The sequence below is a fragment of the Rattus norvegicus genome, chromosome 5 (assembly GCF_036323735.1).
Source record: "Rattus norvegicus strain BN/NHsdMcwi chromosome 5, GRCr8, whole genome shotgun sequence".
NCBI lineage: Eukaryota > Metazoa > Chordata > Mammalia > Rodentia > Muridae > Rattus > Rattus norvegicus.
The window spans coordinates 136,963,075-136,979,791 of record NC_086023.1 but is presented as its reverse complement, the minus strand read 5'-3'; the positions used below and the strand labels follow the sequence as shown (position 1 = coordinate 136,979,791).

General features: G+C 51.6%; 1 protein-coding gene across 5 annotated transcripts in view; it reads left to right on the top strand.

Annotated features, from left to right (window-relative positions):
• The window catches only part of Kdm4a (lysine demethylase 4A), a 46,765-nt gene that overhangs the window by 25,151 nt on the left and 4,897 nt on the right, over positions 1-16,717 (top strand). For all 5 annotated transcript variants that reach the window (NM_001107966.1, XM_017593391.3, XM_006238668.4 and 2 more), the window contains 8 exons: positions 4,241-4,361; positions 8,308-8,489; positions 9,959-10,163; positions 10,587-10,663; positions 11,098-11,153; positions 12,776-12,884; positions 13,162-13,347; positions 16,317-16,487. In NM_001107966.1, coding sequence (NP_001101436.1) covers positions 4,241-4,361; positions 8,308-8,489; positions 9,959-10,163; positions 10,587-10,663; positions 11,098-11,153; positions 12,776-12,884; positions 13,162-13,347; positions 16,317-16,487 — 1,107 coding nt within the window. The remainder of the gene's footprint in view (positions 1-4,240; positions 4,362-8,307; positions 8,490-9,958; positions 10,164-10,586; positions 10,664-11,097; positions 11,154-12,775; positions 12,885-13,161; positions 13,348-16,316; positions 16,488-16,717) is intronic.

Below are 16,717 nucleotides of genomic sequence, written 5' to 3'. Positions count from 1 at the left end.
GAGCTGTAAGTGCAGACAGACAGCATACAGTCTCAGGACTGGGTGGTGATGGGTAACGGAGCTCCCATCAAAAAAAGCTGGCAGCCCGCTAGGTCTGGTTGAGCTGAGAGAGTTCCGAATGGCTGTAGAAAAGGAGACATTTGGAGGAATACACCAGGTAGATAGAAGGTGATTGGAACAGGGCTCTGGGATAGGAGAATGTTCTCTTCTTCATGGTTCCGGTAGCCTACACCGAGGTCAGAGCATGATAGGTCTGTCTGCTCTGTGTGCTGTGCTTGGAGACTCTGAGATGTACATAGATGGAATGTGAGTACTGCGGGCGTTTGCGGGTGCCTGCCATGCAGATCTGACCTCAAACTCTCGTGCCTAATTCTCCATTCAGCTTTTACTACTTTAAACCCAGGTGCCTCGCAACTTTTATCTTTTGGGTCTCACTGTGTATCACTGGCTGGCGTGGAACTCACTTTGTGAACAAACAGACAGAGATTCTTGAACATACTGAGATCCACCTGCCGTTGCCTCCCTAGTGCTGAGATAAACAAGAATGTGCTACCCAACCAAGCTTACTGTTATTTATTGTACTCCAGGAAAGGAGGAAAAAGGATTTAAGAAAGAAAAAGAAAAGCCTTTGGCGGCAAATCCCTGAGTCCCAGCACTCAGGAGGCAGGAGGCTCTCTGTGAGTTTGAGGTTAGCCTGGTCTACTGAACAAGTTCTGGGACAGCCAGGGCTATGCAGAGAAATCCTTTATAAATCTCTGCAAGACGTGGTGGGGGAAGAAGGAGCATCTGAGTTTCTGGAAGGTAGGGACCCAAGACTGGGAGACAGGATGGCCGACCTCCTAACACATGTAACATGGCTCAGACAACTGGGCTATGGCTTCCTGGAGTAGCAAGAGCATCTGAGGAAAATAAGAGATTCCGAGCGAACTGAAGGAGCTTTTAGTGTTTGGTTAATGAGTTCAGGTCGGGGCACATCGAATGTCACCTGCTTGTGAGGTTGTCAGAGGGCATGCACTAACATGGTGGCGGTAGATGGTGAGGGGACGGGGACATGTCACTGGATGGACACAGGACACAGGGTGAGAAGGATCAGGGAGAGGTCAGATCCAGTAAAGAGTGGTGAATTCAGCTCCAGGATAGTGGGAGGTGTGGCCAAGTGTGCCGTGAACCAGAGGCCAGGAGCCTGGGAAGTGGGGGAGGTTGCAGTTGATGGGGAAAGACTGGTTGGATCCAGGGGCGTGGCTGAAGTTGGGGGCCAGAAGTGGGCATCACGGCACAGGCAGAAGGACTGGACAGGAATGGCTATACATGATGCCTTTGTTTTGTTTTTTTCAATGTAATGAAACAGTGGGAAATTTACCATCTATTTCCAGTGTCCTGTTGAGTAGATGTTTTTGGAGTGGGAGGAGACAGTTGTCTCCATGGTCTCCCGGGGTAGGTACCTTCCTCCATGTAGCCCAGCTCTTGTCAGAGCCATTGCTTTGCACTGAGTTCCATTCTCCTTGGAAGCCCTGCAGGTATTGGGCTGGGAAGGAAGATAAGCACCTAGAAGCTAGTCTCCTACATGCTCAGCACTAGGAAGATCATCCGAGCTTGGCCCAGGAGCTTTCTGTACTTGTGGAGCGAGTGACTGAAGGTCAGGCTTGTTTTAGTGAGAAGCCAGCATGGAGGCCGGCTAGGTTGTCATGGAGGCTCAACAGCTCTGCCTGTCCCCAAAGATCTGATAGCACTGTCTGCATTTGGAAAGACCAGGGTTCCTGTGAGCACTGAAAGGCTCTTGTGCTCACACCCCGCCCCTGCTGTTCTCCAGCTATAACTGGGCCACTTGCTTTCAGTGCATATGCTGCTGTCCAGATCCAGGCTGTCAGAGCCATTTGGTAGGCTAGCTTTGGTGACAGTGACCTGCGGAAGTGCTGGGGCAGTGGGGTTCCCGTGGTTCAGGAGGCCACCAGGATAAGCCTGCTGCAGGACTGCTTGTTCAGGCGAGACCGGGAGCAGAGTCATCTGTGTAAATCAAGCTTCCTTGGCAACATTGACTTAGAATTAAGTCACACATGAGAGGAGACAGATTTTTGGAACCTGGGGCCCAGCTTTATTGAAGGCAGGGGCCTGGAACATTCTGCACAAGGCTCCTGACTCCTGTTTGGTGCTGCTGCTGTGTACGCCTTAGAGACCAGATTGGTCCTGCCCATAGTCCCTCTGTTTTATGACTGCCTGGGTCTCAATCAGTCTTAGGTCTCCATTGTCATGTTCACAGGGTTAAGTCACAGCATTCTGTCTGTCACTCGTCTTACTGTTTACATTTTACTGACTGCTTTCTCCGGCTGTAGACCATGCTTAGATGACCCATGCTGGAGGTCACTCCGTTCTCAGACTAATCTTACTTCTCTTGCTCCCCGGGCAGAGGTGTGATTCCTTTCTGTTCCTGATATCAGCTGGGATAAGTAGACAGTAGGCCTAGACATCTGGGTTGCCATGTGTTCTGGGCACCTCCTCCTCCGTGGGAGCTTTGTGGGACTCCATACTTCCTTTTGCAGACCTGGGGAGCCTTCCTAGCTGTATGGGCTCCTCACTTGTCTCGCACTTGAGTGCGGAGGGCGGGGGGTCTTCCTTATGTACATTCACACAGAGGGGTAAGCCTGGCCTGGACATGCCCAGCAGGGGTCGTGCCCCTGAGCTATGCCATTGTGCCCACTGTACACTGGAAAAACAGTGCTTTGGGCACACTGTGTAGGCAGAATCTGTTTGGAAGTCTGGCTGTGTTACAGACAATGCCTACCCAACATCCTCGCTCTGCCTCGTTCCAGTACACTCCGTGGATCTTTCACTCAGGGAGTCTAGATCCTGTCCTGTCAGTCCGTTCCTGAAGGACCTTTGCACATAGAAGGTGTCCAGTCACCATGTGTTGAGTGGGTGGTCTCACGGACTCTGTAGCTTGTTGGTACACTTATACTCAGGAAGAGGCTCTGCCTGAATGTGACCTGTATGGAACGATTCCGGAACTATTTCCCCAAGTGCTGTCTTGAAGCTCTGAGATGCTCTGTATTCTATGGGTCCAGGAGACCTCTGAAGTGGCCCTGTAGTGCCACCACTTTTCTGTAGATCTGAGGCATAAGTGTCGAAAAGTGGCCGATTTCTAGGCCTCATTTCCTCCCTTAATGGTTTTGCCAAGTCTGTGTCTCCTGATGTTAGTATAACCAATTTTTAAGTATGTTGATTAAAAAGAAACTCGTGGAGTATTAATCAGTCCTGTACATCTTAAACCTAATTATGTTTGCTCAGGCATGATGCAAATGCAGTGTTAAACAACCTTCCCATATCATCTGGGCCAGAGGACAGACACTCTGTCTTGGCTGATGATGCTCTTTCTCGGAGAAGAGGAAGCTCACATCACCAAGAGTGCTAGCAGTGGTCACGAGAGCCCAGTCTCCACAGGGTGGAAGGTGGCGGTGTTGCTGGGCTGCTATCCTTGCCATAGCTGAGTTCCCACATCCCCTTGTCTGTCTTGTATGGAGGGCTCAGCTGTCCAGCATTGTTACAGATGCTGGCCTCCAAAGGAAAGGGGCGCTTTGACTCCTCTGATGTCCAGATGTGTTTCATGGCCGGGCCCTGAAAGTGGGGGGAGTCCCTGCCTTGTCCTGTAGTCTGACATAAACAGATTTTTGCCCTAAGTCCTAAAGCACGCTGGTATAGACTAGTTTGCATGCCACTATGGCTCATGCTTTTCTGAGACATGTTTTTTAAATGTCTCTAAATTTTTATTCTATTGGTGCGTGAGTATCTGTGCACTTCATGTGTACAGTGCCTGAGAAAAACAGAAGAGGGTGTTGAACTCCCCGGAAACAGCTTATGATGGTTGTGAGCGGCTGTGTGGGTGTCAGGAACAGAACCTAGGACCTCTGGAAGAGCAACTAACCACAGAGCCACCTCTCCAGCCCCCAAATAGATTTTTCTGTGTTTTCATTTTCACATTTGTTTCCTGTGTCCCTCTCCGCCCCTCTTTGCCCCTCTCCCTCCAGCTCTCCCTCCAGCTCTCCCTCCAGCTCTCCTGCATGCTCTCCTGCATGCTCTTCCTCCCTCCTGTTTCAGAGACTTTGTACTTCACCATGGCCCATGCAGCCTTTGACTTCTTTGTTCTCTAACTGCCTCTCCCAGTGGTGAGGCTCTCGGGGGTTTGCAGGGTGTGTCATCACAGTACCCTGCCGTTTCATCACCTGCTGATTGGCCCTGGTTTGCTCAGGTTGCAGATGAGTACATGCTCTCCCTGGAGGAGAATAAGAAGACCAAGGGTCGCCGCCAGCCCTTGAGCAAGCTCCCACGCCATCACCCGCTGGTGTTGCAGGAGTGCGGCAGCGATGACGGTAAGTAGTCTCTCTTCACTAGAAGGAAAGCAAGTCCCCACAGTGAGCCTTGCCCTCACAGGGCATCAGAGGTCAGGGGTAGGCGTGGGCCCGTGGCTTGGCCCTTTTTCTCCCACACACTGAGGGCAAGGACAGTTCAGGGCTGGTGGGCTGTGTACGTAGGCTCTTTCTTTTCCTAGGAGGTACAAGGTTGGTTTTTCAGGATAGTCAGTTGCGTCAGCAATGCCTTGTGCCTGCCAAATGTGTGCATACAAAACTGGCTAAGATATGTCCATATCCTCAAGGTGCCCACAGAGTAGTGGGGCAGACAGCTAAAGAGATGTAAAGAAAGGAGCCCCATCCAAGCTGAGGGGACAGCACCAGTAAGCGCAGAGACAGGGAATGGGAGCGTAGGCTGGGGAGCTGCTGGCCACCTGGGGGATGCTGGTGGGGTGGGAGAAGTGGAAGTAATGAAGACGCCACCAGCCGGATTGGGCAGCGGTCTGAGGAGCTGGGAGGGTAGTCCACAGAGAGGAAGACGAGTTGGTTGCTGGCCTCATCTTTGTGTCCTAAGGCTTTTGGCTTCAGAAACCCCAAGTTTAGTGTGGATAGAGGAAATTGACATGGGAAGACATTGATGTGTGGGATTATTTTTAAATGAAAGGGTCTTATCAAGAAGGCCGAGAAGCCTGAGGAGAGGCCAGAGATAGGACAGGAGCAGAGGAGCTGGGAAGGAGACTAAGAGACTAAGAAAAGGGAACTAAGAGATCTACGCAAGGAGAACTCGGAAGTGCAGCTCTGATGCTCATCTAGACAACAGCAGGGCGTGGCCACCCTGGAGCAGCCATGCTGGCAGGCCTCAGCAGGTACTAGCTGGTACATGCTGATGGAACCAGAGCCATTTGCACTGCTGACTCTCCAGGGCTGAACCCCTCTTCCCCTCTCCCCTCCTGTGCCATGCTGTCATGGGTCATCTCAGTTATCCTCTTAGGAAGCCTGTGGCAGCCTGGGTGCAGGGGCAGCCTATAGGCCCTGGGATCAGAGGTGGCCAGACCCCGAGTCTTGTCCTAGAGTCCCCTGAGCCTGTGCTCGGAGAGCTTCTGCCTCTTGTATGATTTCTTCCCTTAGCGCTTTACAGTGACCCAGGTTAGCCAGGCTACGGGGACAACTGCCTTTAATCCCAACACTTGGGAGGCAGAGGCAGGTCGATCTCTGAGTTCCAGGCCAGCCTGGTCTACAGAACCAGTTCTAAGATGGCCAAGGTTACACAGAATAAAAAGCTCTGGCTCAAAAAGGCAAAAACCAACCAATCAAACAAAAAGATGCAGACTGTAGAGGGGTGGGGGGAGTTTCCAAGAGGCAAACGAAAAATTATCCAAAGAGGAGCATGTGAATGCTGAATGCCTTATACTTCTAGGTATGTGTAGATTGTTGTCTGAGTTTGTCTTTTTGAAATAATGTAACTGATGTCACCTGTCTCTTCTTTTTGTGATAATAAATATTCAGTTATGGCAGCGGGAAGGGAGACTTCTCTGTGTGGTCTCCCCATGTGTTAATTGTTTTCAGAACTTTTACTGTGAGTTTGCCTGCTTTCTTTCCGCTGGTCCATTATTGACACAGGTATGGTATAGGACAGGCTGGCCGTTAGCTCCTGATCCTCTGGCCTCCACCTTCAGATGCCAGCCAGCATAGCCCGCTCTAGCAGCTTCAGCTTCTCCTGGACACCTGCCGTGTCCCCGAGAGGTGATGTCATTATCTGACCTCTTCACTATCCTCTTTTATTTTTCAAGACATGGTTTCTCTGTATAGCCCTGGCTGTCTTGGAACTCACTCTGGAGAGCAGGCCAACCTCGAACTCAGAGATCCGCCTGCCTTTGTCTCCTGAGTGCTGGCATTTAAAGGCATGTGCCACCACTGCTCGCTCATGTGCTCTCCCTCTCTCTCTCTCTCTCTCCCTCTCTCTCTCTCTCTCTCTCTCTCTCTCCCTCTCTCTCTCTCTCCCTCTCTCTCTCTCTCTTTCTCTCTCTCTCTCTTTCTCTCTCTCTGATTTTATTTTAAACTTTTTTTTCCCCCAGAGCTGAGAGGGCCCAGGGCCTTGCGCCTGCTAGGCAAGTGCTCTACCACTGAGCTAAATCCCCAACCCCTTCTGATTTTATTTTAAAAGAACATTTTTATCTGAATTACAACATTTTCAGTGAGATGCACACGTCTATAAGGCTCTGTGAAGTTTTACATATGTGAACTGTTAAATTTTGATTCCTGCAGTTTTTACTTAACACAATGGAAGTCTCCCCTCGGCACTCAGCATTCACATGTGTCATGGCTTGGGCCTCTTGGCTTTGTGAGTAGAGCAGATGTCAGTGAAGATGGGGCTACGAGCTTGTCTATTTCTGTCCCTGCTGTACTATCTTGGTCCCTCATGTTTGGGTCAGGCACTCTGGCTCCAGTCTAAACCGTGGGGCTCTTAGAGGCTGTTTGGCTCGTTCACACTGACCTCCTTACGCTACAGTGGCCCTTCATATGGGGGCTGGCTGTGCACAGTGGCCGCTGCCAGATCCCTTTAGATGAAACCTGACTATGAAGGTGGAGGAAGAAATGGCTAATCTGAGTTGTGCTAGAGTTGCCTGGAGTGAGCAGACAGGCACCTACTGTAGGTATGCCCACCACAGCTTACTCCAGGCTGCTTTGCAGAGGTGCCGGGGCCTCGAGGAGGGAGTGTTTTTATCCTAGCCAGTAGCACTGCAGTGGATTGCAAATGCGTCGTCCCCTCATGGCAATACCTGATGGGTGCACTGTCAAAGCCAATTTCCTGTCAGCCACTGAATGCATGGTCAGAGGGATAGAAGCGACAACAGGGGCTTCTCATCTCCACAGTCAGTTCCTACAGACCGAGCCTCCACACCTGTTTATTGCAGCAATCTGTTCTGAGGTTTACTCCTGCTTCTGTCAGAGTTCCCTCTGCCTCCCAGCATTCAGAATTGTAAGGCTCTGCCCTGCCTCTTTGACCTCGTGTGTGCCAGGTACTAGGGCTTATTGCTTTGTGGGAATGCTTCCTCTGTTTCCATTCTGCAGTGAGTCCCACTCTTCTGGGGGACCCAGGAGGATTTTCCTTGGTTGTGGTCAGGGGTGCCTGAGTGTGAGGCCTACTGCCCAGCACACTGAAGAGACACGAGTCCAGCAAGTTACTGGTTCAGGCTTTACAATGCTTGATGGTCTCTAGGATCAGCATTTCTCTCCTTTACCCCCAATCTTTGAAAATGCAGTAGCCATTTTTATTTCCTGATTGACTGGAATATGCTGTGAACTCTTCATTTACAAGCTCCAGCTTGAAAGGTGACATAGACATTTTATGGCCAGAAAGAAGACTCATCTTCTGAAATCCTGGGAAGTCCTGCCCCAAACAGGCAGGCAGATTGTTCTCCCCCCATGTCCCGGACTTTCCAGAGGGAACTGGAAAGTCCTGACCGAGGGCCATGATGTAACATCTTCCAACCTTTCCAGTCCTCTATTTGTCTCTGCCTGTCTCCCCAGCACAGATGAAGGGAAAGGAAAGCCCAGAGGAAAAAGGACTTAGCTGCTGGCATTTCGGAGGCAGGAAACAGCATTGCTCCTGGCAGGCTGCTACTTGATTCTGCTGCCCACAGAGGGCAGAGGGTTGAATGTGGCAGCTGTTACAGGGAACAGAGTGGGATGGGCACCCAAAACCTGAGGAAGAATAGAGACCCTGAGTCTGTCTGACCAGAGAAAGCAGTTCCGACAGCCACCCTGTTCCCCCATTCCCCAGCTCACATCCCAGCCAAGTAACACGGCCTTAAAGGAGTCTGTTGGTCATTGTTTGGCCCTTGTCTTTTATCACCCTCTGGAGTCCTAACCTGGGACCAGGGGCACTGGCTGAGCTCCTCCTCACTGTAGGCAGACCTCCTGTGTGCAGGCTGGTGCTAACTCATGCTTCTGTTTCCTCCTCTAGAGACTTCTGAACAGCTGACACCCGAGGAAGAGGCTGAGGAGACCGAGGCTTGGGCTAAGCCTCTGAGCCAGCTGTGGCAGAACCGACCTCCAAACTTTGAGGCTGAAAAGGAATTCAATGAGCTCATGGCCCAGCAGGCCCCTCACTGTGCTGTGTGTATGATCTTCCAGACCTACCATCAGGTGAGCACGCTCTGCTGCCGTCAGGCGTCCTGGGCCAGCCATCCGAGGAAGCCGGGTTTATGGGTACAAGGCTTGTCACTGCTTGTCTTTAGGGGGCCTTTCCCCTCACGTCCTTGTTCTGTTAGTGCTGGTGTGGCTGTGCCAGGCAGATAACCCTTGAGAATGCTTTGATCTGGTGACCCTTGTTTGTGACACAGACCTTGCTGTTTGCAGAGCATAATGTTTCCTTTATGTTCCTGGTCTGGGGCTCTTTCTGCTCGATCCTGTGCAGTCCTGGTCAATCAGGGTTCACGGATGCAGTTTCCTTCCCATCTGACATCAGCCTCGGGTGAAGAGCCAGGTCCTCTCATGCCGTTTTCTTTTTCCCCCTCCTCATTGTCATGGTGCTGCCTGACCAGAAGGCAGCTGGGGGCCCGGGAGGCAGAAGGGCAGAGGCTCTGACACAGTGAAGGCTCAACTGTGGTCTAAACGTGCGGGGCCACTGATGACCTCACATCATGGACCACTTTGGGTCAAGCTCCAGAAGGTCAGACAGGAATTCACAGCAGCAGGTGCCGAGTAACCAGCTCAGGCTTAGATGGGTCCTGCGCAGGGTGGCTTTAGGCGAGCAGTTTCCCTGTGGCTGGTAGAGCGGCACAGCTGCCCTGAGCTTGGCCAGGCCCCAGGCTCATGCCTGCAGAAGGATGGCATCTAGACCCACACGCTGGGTCAACAGCTACTTCTTTGTATTATCTGGAAGCAAAGAAAAGCACTGTTCGTGCCAGTGTTTGTGAGGGACGTGACTGCCTGATTGTCACTGTCAGCAGATCTACTAGGTGGGGGCCAGGGTTCTTGAACGGCATAGGCTCAGAGGGTGACACGCTTTCATGCTCTGTCCTCGGAAACGGGGATCATGGTGCCTGTGGTCCAGCAGCAGAGCCATAGGAGTGACTCTAGTTTGCCAAGGGCAGCATGAAACATAATGTTCTCTCTAGAGAGGCCCTGAGCCAGGAATCACAGGTGGGGACCCAGCCATGTGACAGTGCCACAGTTCAGGTGGCCCTCTGATGTGGCCTGGCAGAGGCATTTCGTGCTGGTCTGTTAGGAGCACTGACTCAAGGTGCTGTCTCCGAGTGGGGCTGCCATGTGGCGCGGCACCTGGGGGACAGGCAGTGCCTTGCTGCTGGTGTCTCGGTGCATTTTATTATCACTTGGTTTGGGAGACTGAAGTCCCAGGTGCCTCTTACTGGCTCCCTTTTCTCAGTTGTCCCCCAGGGCCCTTTGTTTGATGCTGCTGTGAGAAATTGAATTTGAGTCATTAGAGGTAACTTCAATTAGTAGCTCCAGGATAATGGCTGTGCACTCGGGAGCTATAGATGCAGCCGTACCCGTAAGAGGCCCAGCTTTCTGCTGATGGAGCAGGTGGAGGGAGGGCGAGGAGCACGGCCCTGTGCTCACCGCCCCATGCCCGGTCTCTGCCGTTCACTTAGGTGGAATTTGGAGGCTTCAGTCAGAGCTGTGGGAATGCTTCAGAACCAGCTGCCCAACCTCAGAGGACTAAGCCATTGATCCCCGAAATGTGCTTTACCACAACTGGCTGCAGCACAGACATCAATCTGTCCACCCCTTACCTAGAGGAGGATGGCACCAGCATGCTGGTGTCTTGTAAGAAGTGCAGTGTCCGGGTCCACGCCAGTGAGTACCACCCACCCCCTCTCATTCTGTCCCAGCAGCACAGGAAACTTCCTGTTTGTTGGAAGTTGTTGTACTCTCCTGCTGCAAAGGTTGCTTGTGTCTTCTTGGGAAGTTGGTAGCTGGTGGATGAGTTGCCTTGTGGCATCCATCCCAATGCCTGTCAACTTGAGGTCTCCTGGGTGGTGGGTATCTAGGGATCAGATACTTACTAAGGAGATGTACCAGTGAATCCACAGTTTCTGACTTTCCTGGATCTTGGGACCATACTGTATGGTTGAGCCCTGGGGACTCTGGCCCAGAATTCAGGGATTTCTGTATGGTTTACTATCTTTGGGGATGGCGTCCGGAAGAGTACTGTGCATCAACATTCTACCGCCAGCCCCTGGGTTGGGCTTCATTCTCTCTTCCTGATGTCCTTTCTAGGTTGCTATGGCGTCCCCCCTGCAAAGGCTTCTGAAGAATGGATGTGCTCTCGATGTTCAGCCAATGCCCTGGAGGAAGTGAGTATTCCCGTGCGCTTCCCACCTCGTCCAGAAGGTTGGGGTGACGTTGGGGCTAGCTGGGACATGACTTCTATCACACAGCTGGCTTAGGATTTGTGCTTCGTGATGTCAGAGCGAGTGGATCTGAGAGCTGTGTTTGTGTTGCGGGGGAAGATCAGGCAGCTGCCGTCCCGTGGAGCGGACATTACTCCCTTTGAACAATTTGGCTTTGGGTTTGGAGTCTGAGAATGGGGCTCAAGTGACTCATTATGCCGTTCTAGTTATACATTGTGGCCTGTCCCCCAGTGGCGTCCTGACGGCAGGCCAGGTACCTGAAGGCCTACCTGCCACCACACTGCTTTCTGCAGCGTGTAGTTGTCCACAGGAAGTCTCAGGAGGGCAGACTGTGTGCAGTGACTTGTTGTAACCGTTTTCCTTCTGCTTTCCGGCAGGACTGCTGTTTATGCTCACTGCGTGGAGGGGCCCTGCAGAGAGCAAACGACGACAGGTGGGTTCTCTGGGAAGTTTGTGATGCCCAGGCCCAGCGCTGAAGCACGCGCAGTGCTTCGAGGGCAGTAGCTTCGTCTGAGGGAGGGGGGAGGACTCGGGCAGCGCAGGGCATAGGGCTGGAATAGAGTGAGCAAGACTGCCCTAGACCGCCTGCCTCGCTTCGCCTTTTCCTCAGAGGCGGAGAAAGATGTCAGTAGTGTCCTCTGTGAGATGGCGGCCCTCAGAAAATGATACAGGCATTTTGTGGTCTGGAGGTAAGGACTTGGTTACAGCTGCCTGCCTGCCCGCCTTCCTTTTTTTAAAAAATGAATTTGTTTTATGCCTGTGGATGTTTTGCCTACATTGTGTATCTGGGTATCATATGCCCGGGTTTCCACGGAAGCCAGACAAAGACTTCGGGTCTCCTGGGTCTAGAGTTACAAACAGTTGTGAGCCACTATGTGGGTTCTGGGAATTGAACCCAGGTGCCCTGGAAGAGTAGCCAGTGCTCTTAACCATTGAGTTAGCTCTCTGGTCCTGTTTCTTTGTTTCAAGACAGGGTCTCCTGGAATGTCCTGTACAGTCCCTGCTGGCATCTAACTGTTGATCCCTGGTCTCGGCTTCCCACAGACTAGGGTTACAGATATGCACCGTGCCAAGCACTTTTCCACAGAGTTAACTCTCCCTGGCTAGACCTGCTGTTTGGAGATCAGGCAAATGTCCTTCAGGGGGACCACTGGGCACTGAGGAGAGCTTAGGCAGGCCAGCCACTGTTAGATCTGTAGAAGTTTCTGGGCTTCTCATCCACCATACAGCTGAGCTGTATCTTTGTGCTGCCTTCTCTGAGGAGGAAACAAACACGAGCCATTGAGGTTTTGCTCTGTAAGGGCTTCTGTGGAGAGGTAGTTGCACATATGGGTTGACAGCAGCCGGCGGTGGATAGCCTGCCTCTGAATAAACCTCATGGGTGTCCAGCCTCCTACCCTTGTAGGATCCCCATGCTGCTTGTGGTGGCTGTGCGGCTGTGTGGCTGTGCGGCTGTGTGGCTGTGCCTCACTCCTTTACAGATATGCGGTGTTACCATTGGTCACTGTAATTCTCCCAGGGCAGGTAGGGATGGCTGGTAACACTCTTTTATTTAGAGTGGAAATGGCTCTGCTTGAACCTCTCACCTTTGCCCTTTAACCTTTGATCCATGTTTTGCCCTCTAAGGCCACAAAACCAGACCAGTTCCTATCCCCAATAACAGCCCTACCAGTAGTGCAGACTTCCATGGCTCCTGTAGGTTTTCCTATGGGTGGACCTAGCTGGGGATGAACCCAGGGCCTTGTGCTCTTGACACAATATTGGGTTTCTCCACTTCGGGCATGGCTGTTTCTCAAAAGGTGTCTGAGGGGAAAGCCTCAAGCAGCGCTGCTCAGTCAGCCGTGGTTGCGCTTATTTGCCAGAGTAAGGAGGTGGTGTAAGCGGGTTAATCCTGCACTGGCCTTGGGGAGTGTGTGTATGGTGGTAAATGACACTTTCCCTCCTGAGTCCTGGGACCTGGGTGACGGAGCAGGCATGCTGGGTGATGGGGGAAGTTTTGTCAGCAGGTCCCCAGGGCTATAGAAACAGGTGACTGAGCCCTTCCTCTTTTGACAGATGGGTTCATGTTTCATGTGCTGTGGCAATTCTAGAAGCAAGGTTTGTCAACATTGCTGAAAGAAGTCCAGTGGATGTGAGCAAAATCCCTCTGCCCCGCTTCAAACTGGTAAGCCAGAGTGGGCTTGAGATTTGCACGGCTTCACCCCCCCCCCCCCCCCCCCCCGCCATGAGTCTAGAAGAGCTGAGCGCATGGCTCATTCTACCCCTAGGCTCAGTTGCCTCATGAGGACTTTACATTGGGCACAGGGGTAGAGGGCCCTGGGTGCTCTCGTGTATCGGGAGGGGTCGGCTTCGGATGGCTTGGTTTTGTGTATTTCGGAGGGAAAACAAGAACTGATGAACGGTCATTCCACGGAATCTCGTGCTCTCTCTCCTCTGCGCAGAAGTGTGTCTTTTGTAAGAAGCGAAGAAAACGGAATGCTGGCTGTTGTGTGCAGTGCTCTCACGGCCGCTGCCCCACTGCCTTCCATGTGAGCTGTGCCCAGGCTGCCGGGGTGATGATGCAACCCGATGACTGGCCTTTTGTTGTCTTCATCACGTGCTTCCGCCACAAGATTCCCAATTTGGAGGTAAGAGGGCGAGTCCTCTTGACGGGTTTCAGGGTCATTTTCTCTGCGTGTTGCCAGTTTATGACATAATCACATATCCTTGATGGAAAATGTTAATGAGTTAGCAATTAACAAATGGCTCAGCCTGACCACTCCTTGCCTTGGCCTTCATAGTTCAGTGGCACTAAACAAACCATGGTTTGATTCTTTGGTTTACCCGTTTCCTTGCTGAAGTTCCCCAGGTGAACTTGTGAAGGGCCTTCCATTGTTAGTCTGAGCATCCTCACCCAAGGGCCTGGGACGTCAGGGCCACTCTGTGAAGAGGTGAGCGCCGATACCTCCGACAGTTGGACATTTTCTTCCACACAGGAAGGAGCTCCCAGTTCTCTCAGTGGTGACATGTGCAGGATGCGTAGGACATGATTTGTAGAGTCCTGAAGGGGCCCGGGTGGCTCCAGGGAAGTAGAAGGGAGAGTATAACCATAGCTCAGAGAGAGAGGAGTATGTCTGGTAGGAGTGAACACTCAGAGTGGTTCTGGGAATCTGGCAGGTAGTCATAGAAGTGAGCAGCGCCTAGAAGGGTAGGTCCTGGACCACCACATCTGAGTCCTTCCCTTTTTGGATGAGGATAACGTCTGGAAGGCCATGATTTTGAGTCGTTCGTGTGCGGCTGTGCACTCCATTGGAGGGCATGTGGGAAGCAGAACAGCTTTGGGAGTCCGTTCTCTCCTCCTGCCTTTTTGATGCAGGGTTTCTTGCATCTGCTGCCTCGTGCCCCCCACCCAGGCTAGCTGGCCTCTTAGCTTCCAGGTGATTCTCCAGTGACACCTCTCACCTTGAAATAGGCTGCTGTGGTTTCACTGTGCCTGCCACCGTGGCTGGCTTTCGTTTTGTTTTTTTGAGACAGGATCTATAGCCCTGGCTTTCTTAGAACTCACTATGCAGACCATAGACTCCTCGAACTCACAGAGATCTGTCTGCCTCTACCTCCAAAGTTCAGGGATTAAAGGTGTGCTTCACCACACTTGGCTGGCCTTTTAAATGTGAGTTCCTAGTATTGACCTCAGATCTTCAGGCTTGGGCCATAAGTACCTTTTTTTTTTTTTTTTTTTAAAGAAGATTTATTTATTTATGATTCATAAGTACAGCGTAGCTGTCTTCAGACACAGCAGAAGAGGGCATCAGATCCCATTACAGGTGGTTGTCAGCCACCATGTGGTTGCTGGGAATTGAACTCAGGACCTCTGGAAGAGCAGTCAGTGCTCTTAACCACTGAGCCATCACTCCAGCCTGCCATAAGTTCTTTTACCTGCTGAGTCACCTCACCGGCTCCTGAGTAGCTGCTGTGAGCAACCAGAAGGCAGCTTGGGGTGATGATAAAGATTGGGATATTTTCAGCAGAAGAGTTCAACCCAGTTTTCATTGGAAAATGAACTGTGGCAACCCCATACGTAAGCTCTCGACAGTGTGGCATTGTGAGTCAAGAAACAACTCAGGGCAGGGCTAGGCCAGAGCGGGGAGCGCTCCATGTTGCCATTTGGGGTCACAGAGAGGTTTTCTGGCCTTCCTTTTGGTGGGGCAGGCGATGGCTTTGTGCTGGGTTTCACTCTGAGGCCCCTTCATGCTTCCAGCTCTCTGTGCAGCCAGCTCTGACCTCAAGTCAGTGACATCTGTGTGTCTCATCTGTGTGGTTGCTGTGGTGTGCTTCCTCACGGAGGTGGGCATGAGACCTCAGGACAGGCTGTGCTGCAGTCAAAGCCTGAGGTGGCATCAAACCCCATTTAGTAGCTGGGAAACCTGAGCTTGGTCATGGAACAAGATGGCCGATTAGTATTCCCTTCACTATCATACCTGCAGGCCGCTGGGATTGTGTGAGAATTTACACTGTTAGCATTTTTTTATAATCCATTCTTCAAATGTTAGTTAAGCATCGCCACATCCCAGGCTCAGCTAGGAGTTCGCCAGTGCACAAGACACCCAACCCCTCACGTAGTATCATGGGGTACATATAGTCAAGTTGAAGGGTCCACAGGAAACTAGTAAGTATACAATATGTCTGAGCATGAATGGTGCAGTGGGTAAAATCAGTACAGGTTAGAGATGAGGAAGAGTAGATTGTGAGGAATGGGATCAGCGAAGTAGACTTTGGGGAGCAATGTGAGGCCCAGTGAGGTGAGTACAGCAGTGCGAGGCCCCGTGAGGTGGGTACAGCTGTGTGAGGCCCCGTGAATGTTTGTTTGGAGCAGAAGATCTTAGGAAACCTCAGTTCTTGTGTCCTTTTTCTGAGGGTAGAGCTGTCACCCAGGTAGTGATTGGGTAGTGATGTTCAGGGCCTAGGGCGCAGGCACCAGCTACCCATTGAGTCTATCCAGATGTTATCACACATACTTGAGGTGTACACATTAGAATGTGTTATTTGGTTAGTTTCAGAGAAATCATGAAGGGTAGAGAGTTCATGGAGTTTTGGATAAGATAAACCATGGCTGAGGCAGGACATTGCTGCAAATTTGAGGATAAAACAAGATAATCAAAGAAAAAGGTAGTCTCATCTAAGAACTGGTTGGCTGAGAGCCCAGGTGAGTGGTTTATAGAGGACACATGGCTGGACCGTAGGAGTCTGGAAAGGCCTCCTCTGCCCTCCGGTTGCCTCAGGCTTGCTTTTGCCACACCTTTTTGCCCCCTTCCCCTGTAGGGGAGCGTATTAGAACTGTCAGTGCTGGGCTGGAGAGATGGCTCAGTGGTTAAGAGCACCGACTGCTCTTCCCGAGGTCCTGAGTTCAAATCCCAGCAACCACATGGTGGCTCACAACCATCTGTAATGGGATCCGATGCCCTCTTCTGGTGTGTCTGAAGACAGCTACAGTGCACTCATATACTAAATAAATAAATAAATCTTTAAAAAAAAAAAAAAAGAACTGTCAGTGCTTCCCCCGTAGGGGAGCGTATTAACTGTCAGTGCCGTCCCGGTTAACCCAGGCTGTTTGTTCTAGCGAGCTAAGGGAGCCTTGCTGAGCATCACGGCCGGCCAGAAGGTCATCAGCAAGCACAAGAACGGCCGCTTCTACCAGTGCGAGGTGGTCAGACTCACCACCGAAACCTTCTACGAAGTCAACTTTGATGACGGCTCCTTCAGCGACAACCTTTATCCTGAGGACATAGTGGTAATGTCTGGAAGGGGCTGCTGAGAGCACTTTGGGATTGGGACATCTTCTCGGTATTGCCAACTGGATGACTGTGGCCTCTGTCTGCTCCCTGTCAGTTCCCAAACAGAAGCCTTTATTCCCAGTTCCCTTTCAAGGGAGAGCGTATGTCCAGGGGTACTCGGCTTCCCCGAAAAGTTCAAGGGAGTCAGTGTTTCCTGCAGTTCACCGAAATATATTTATGTCTCAGC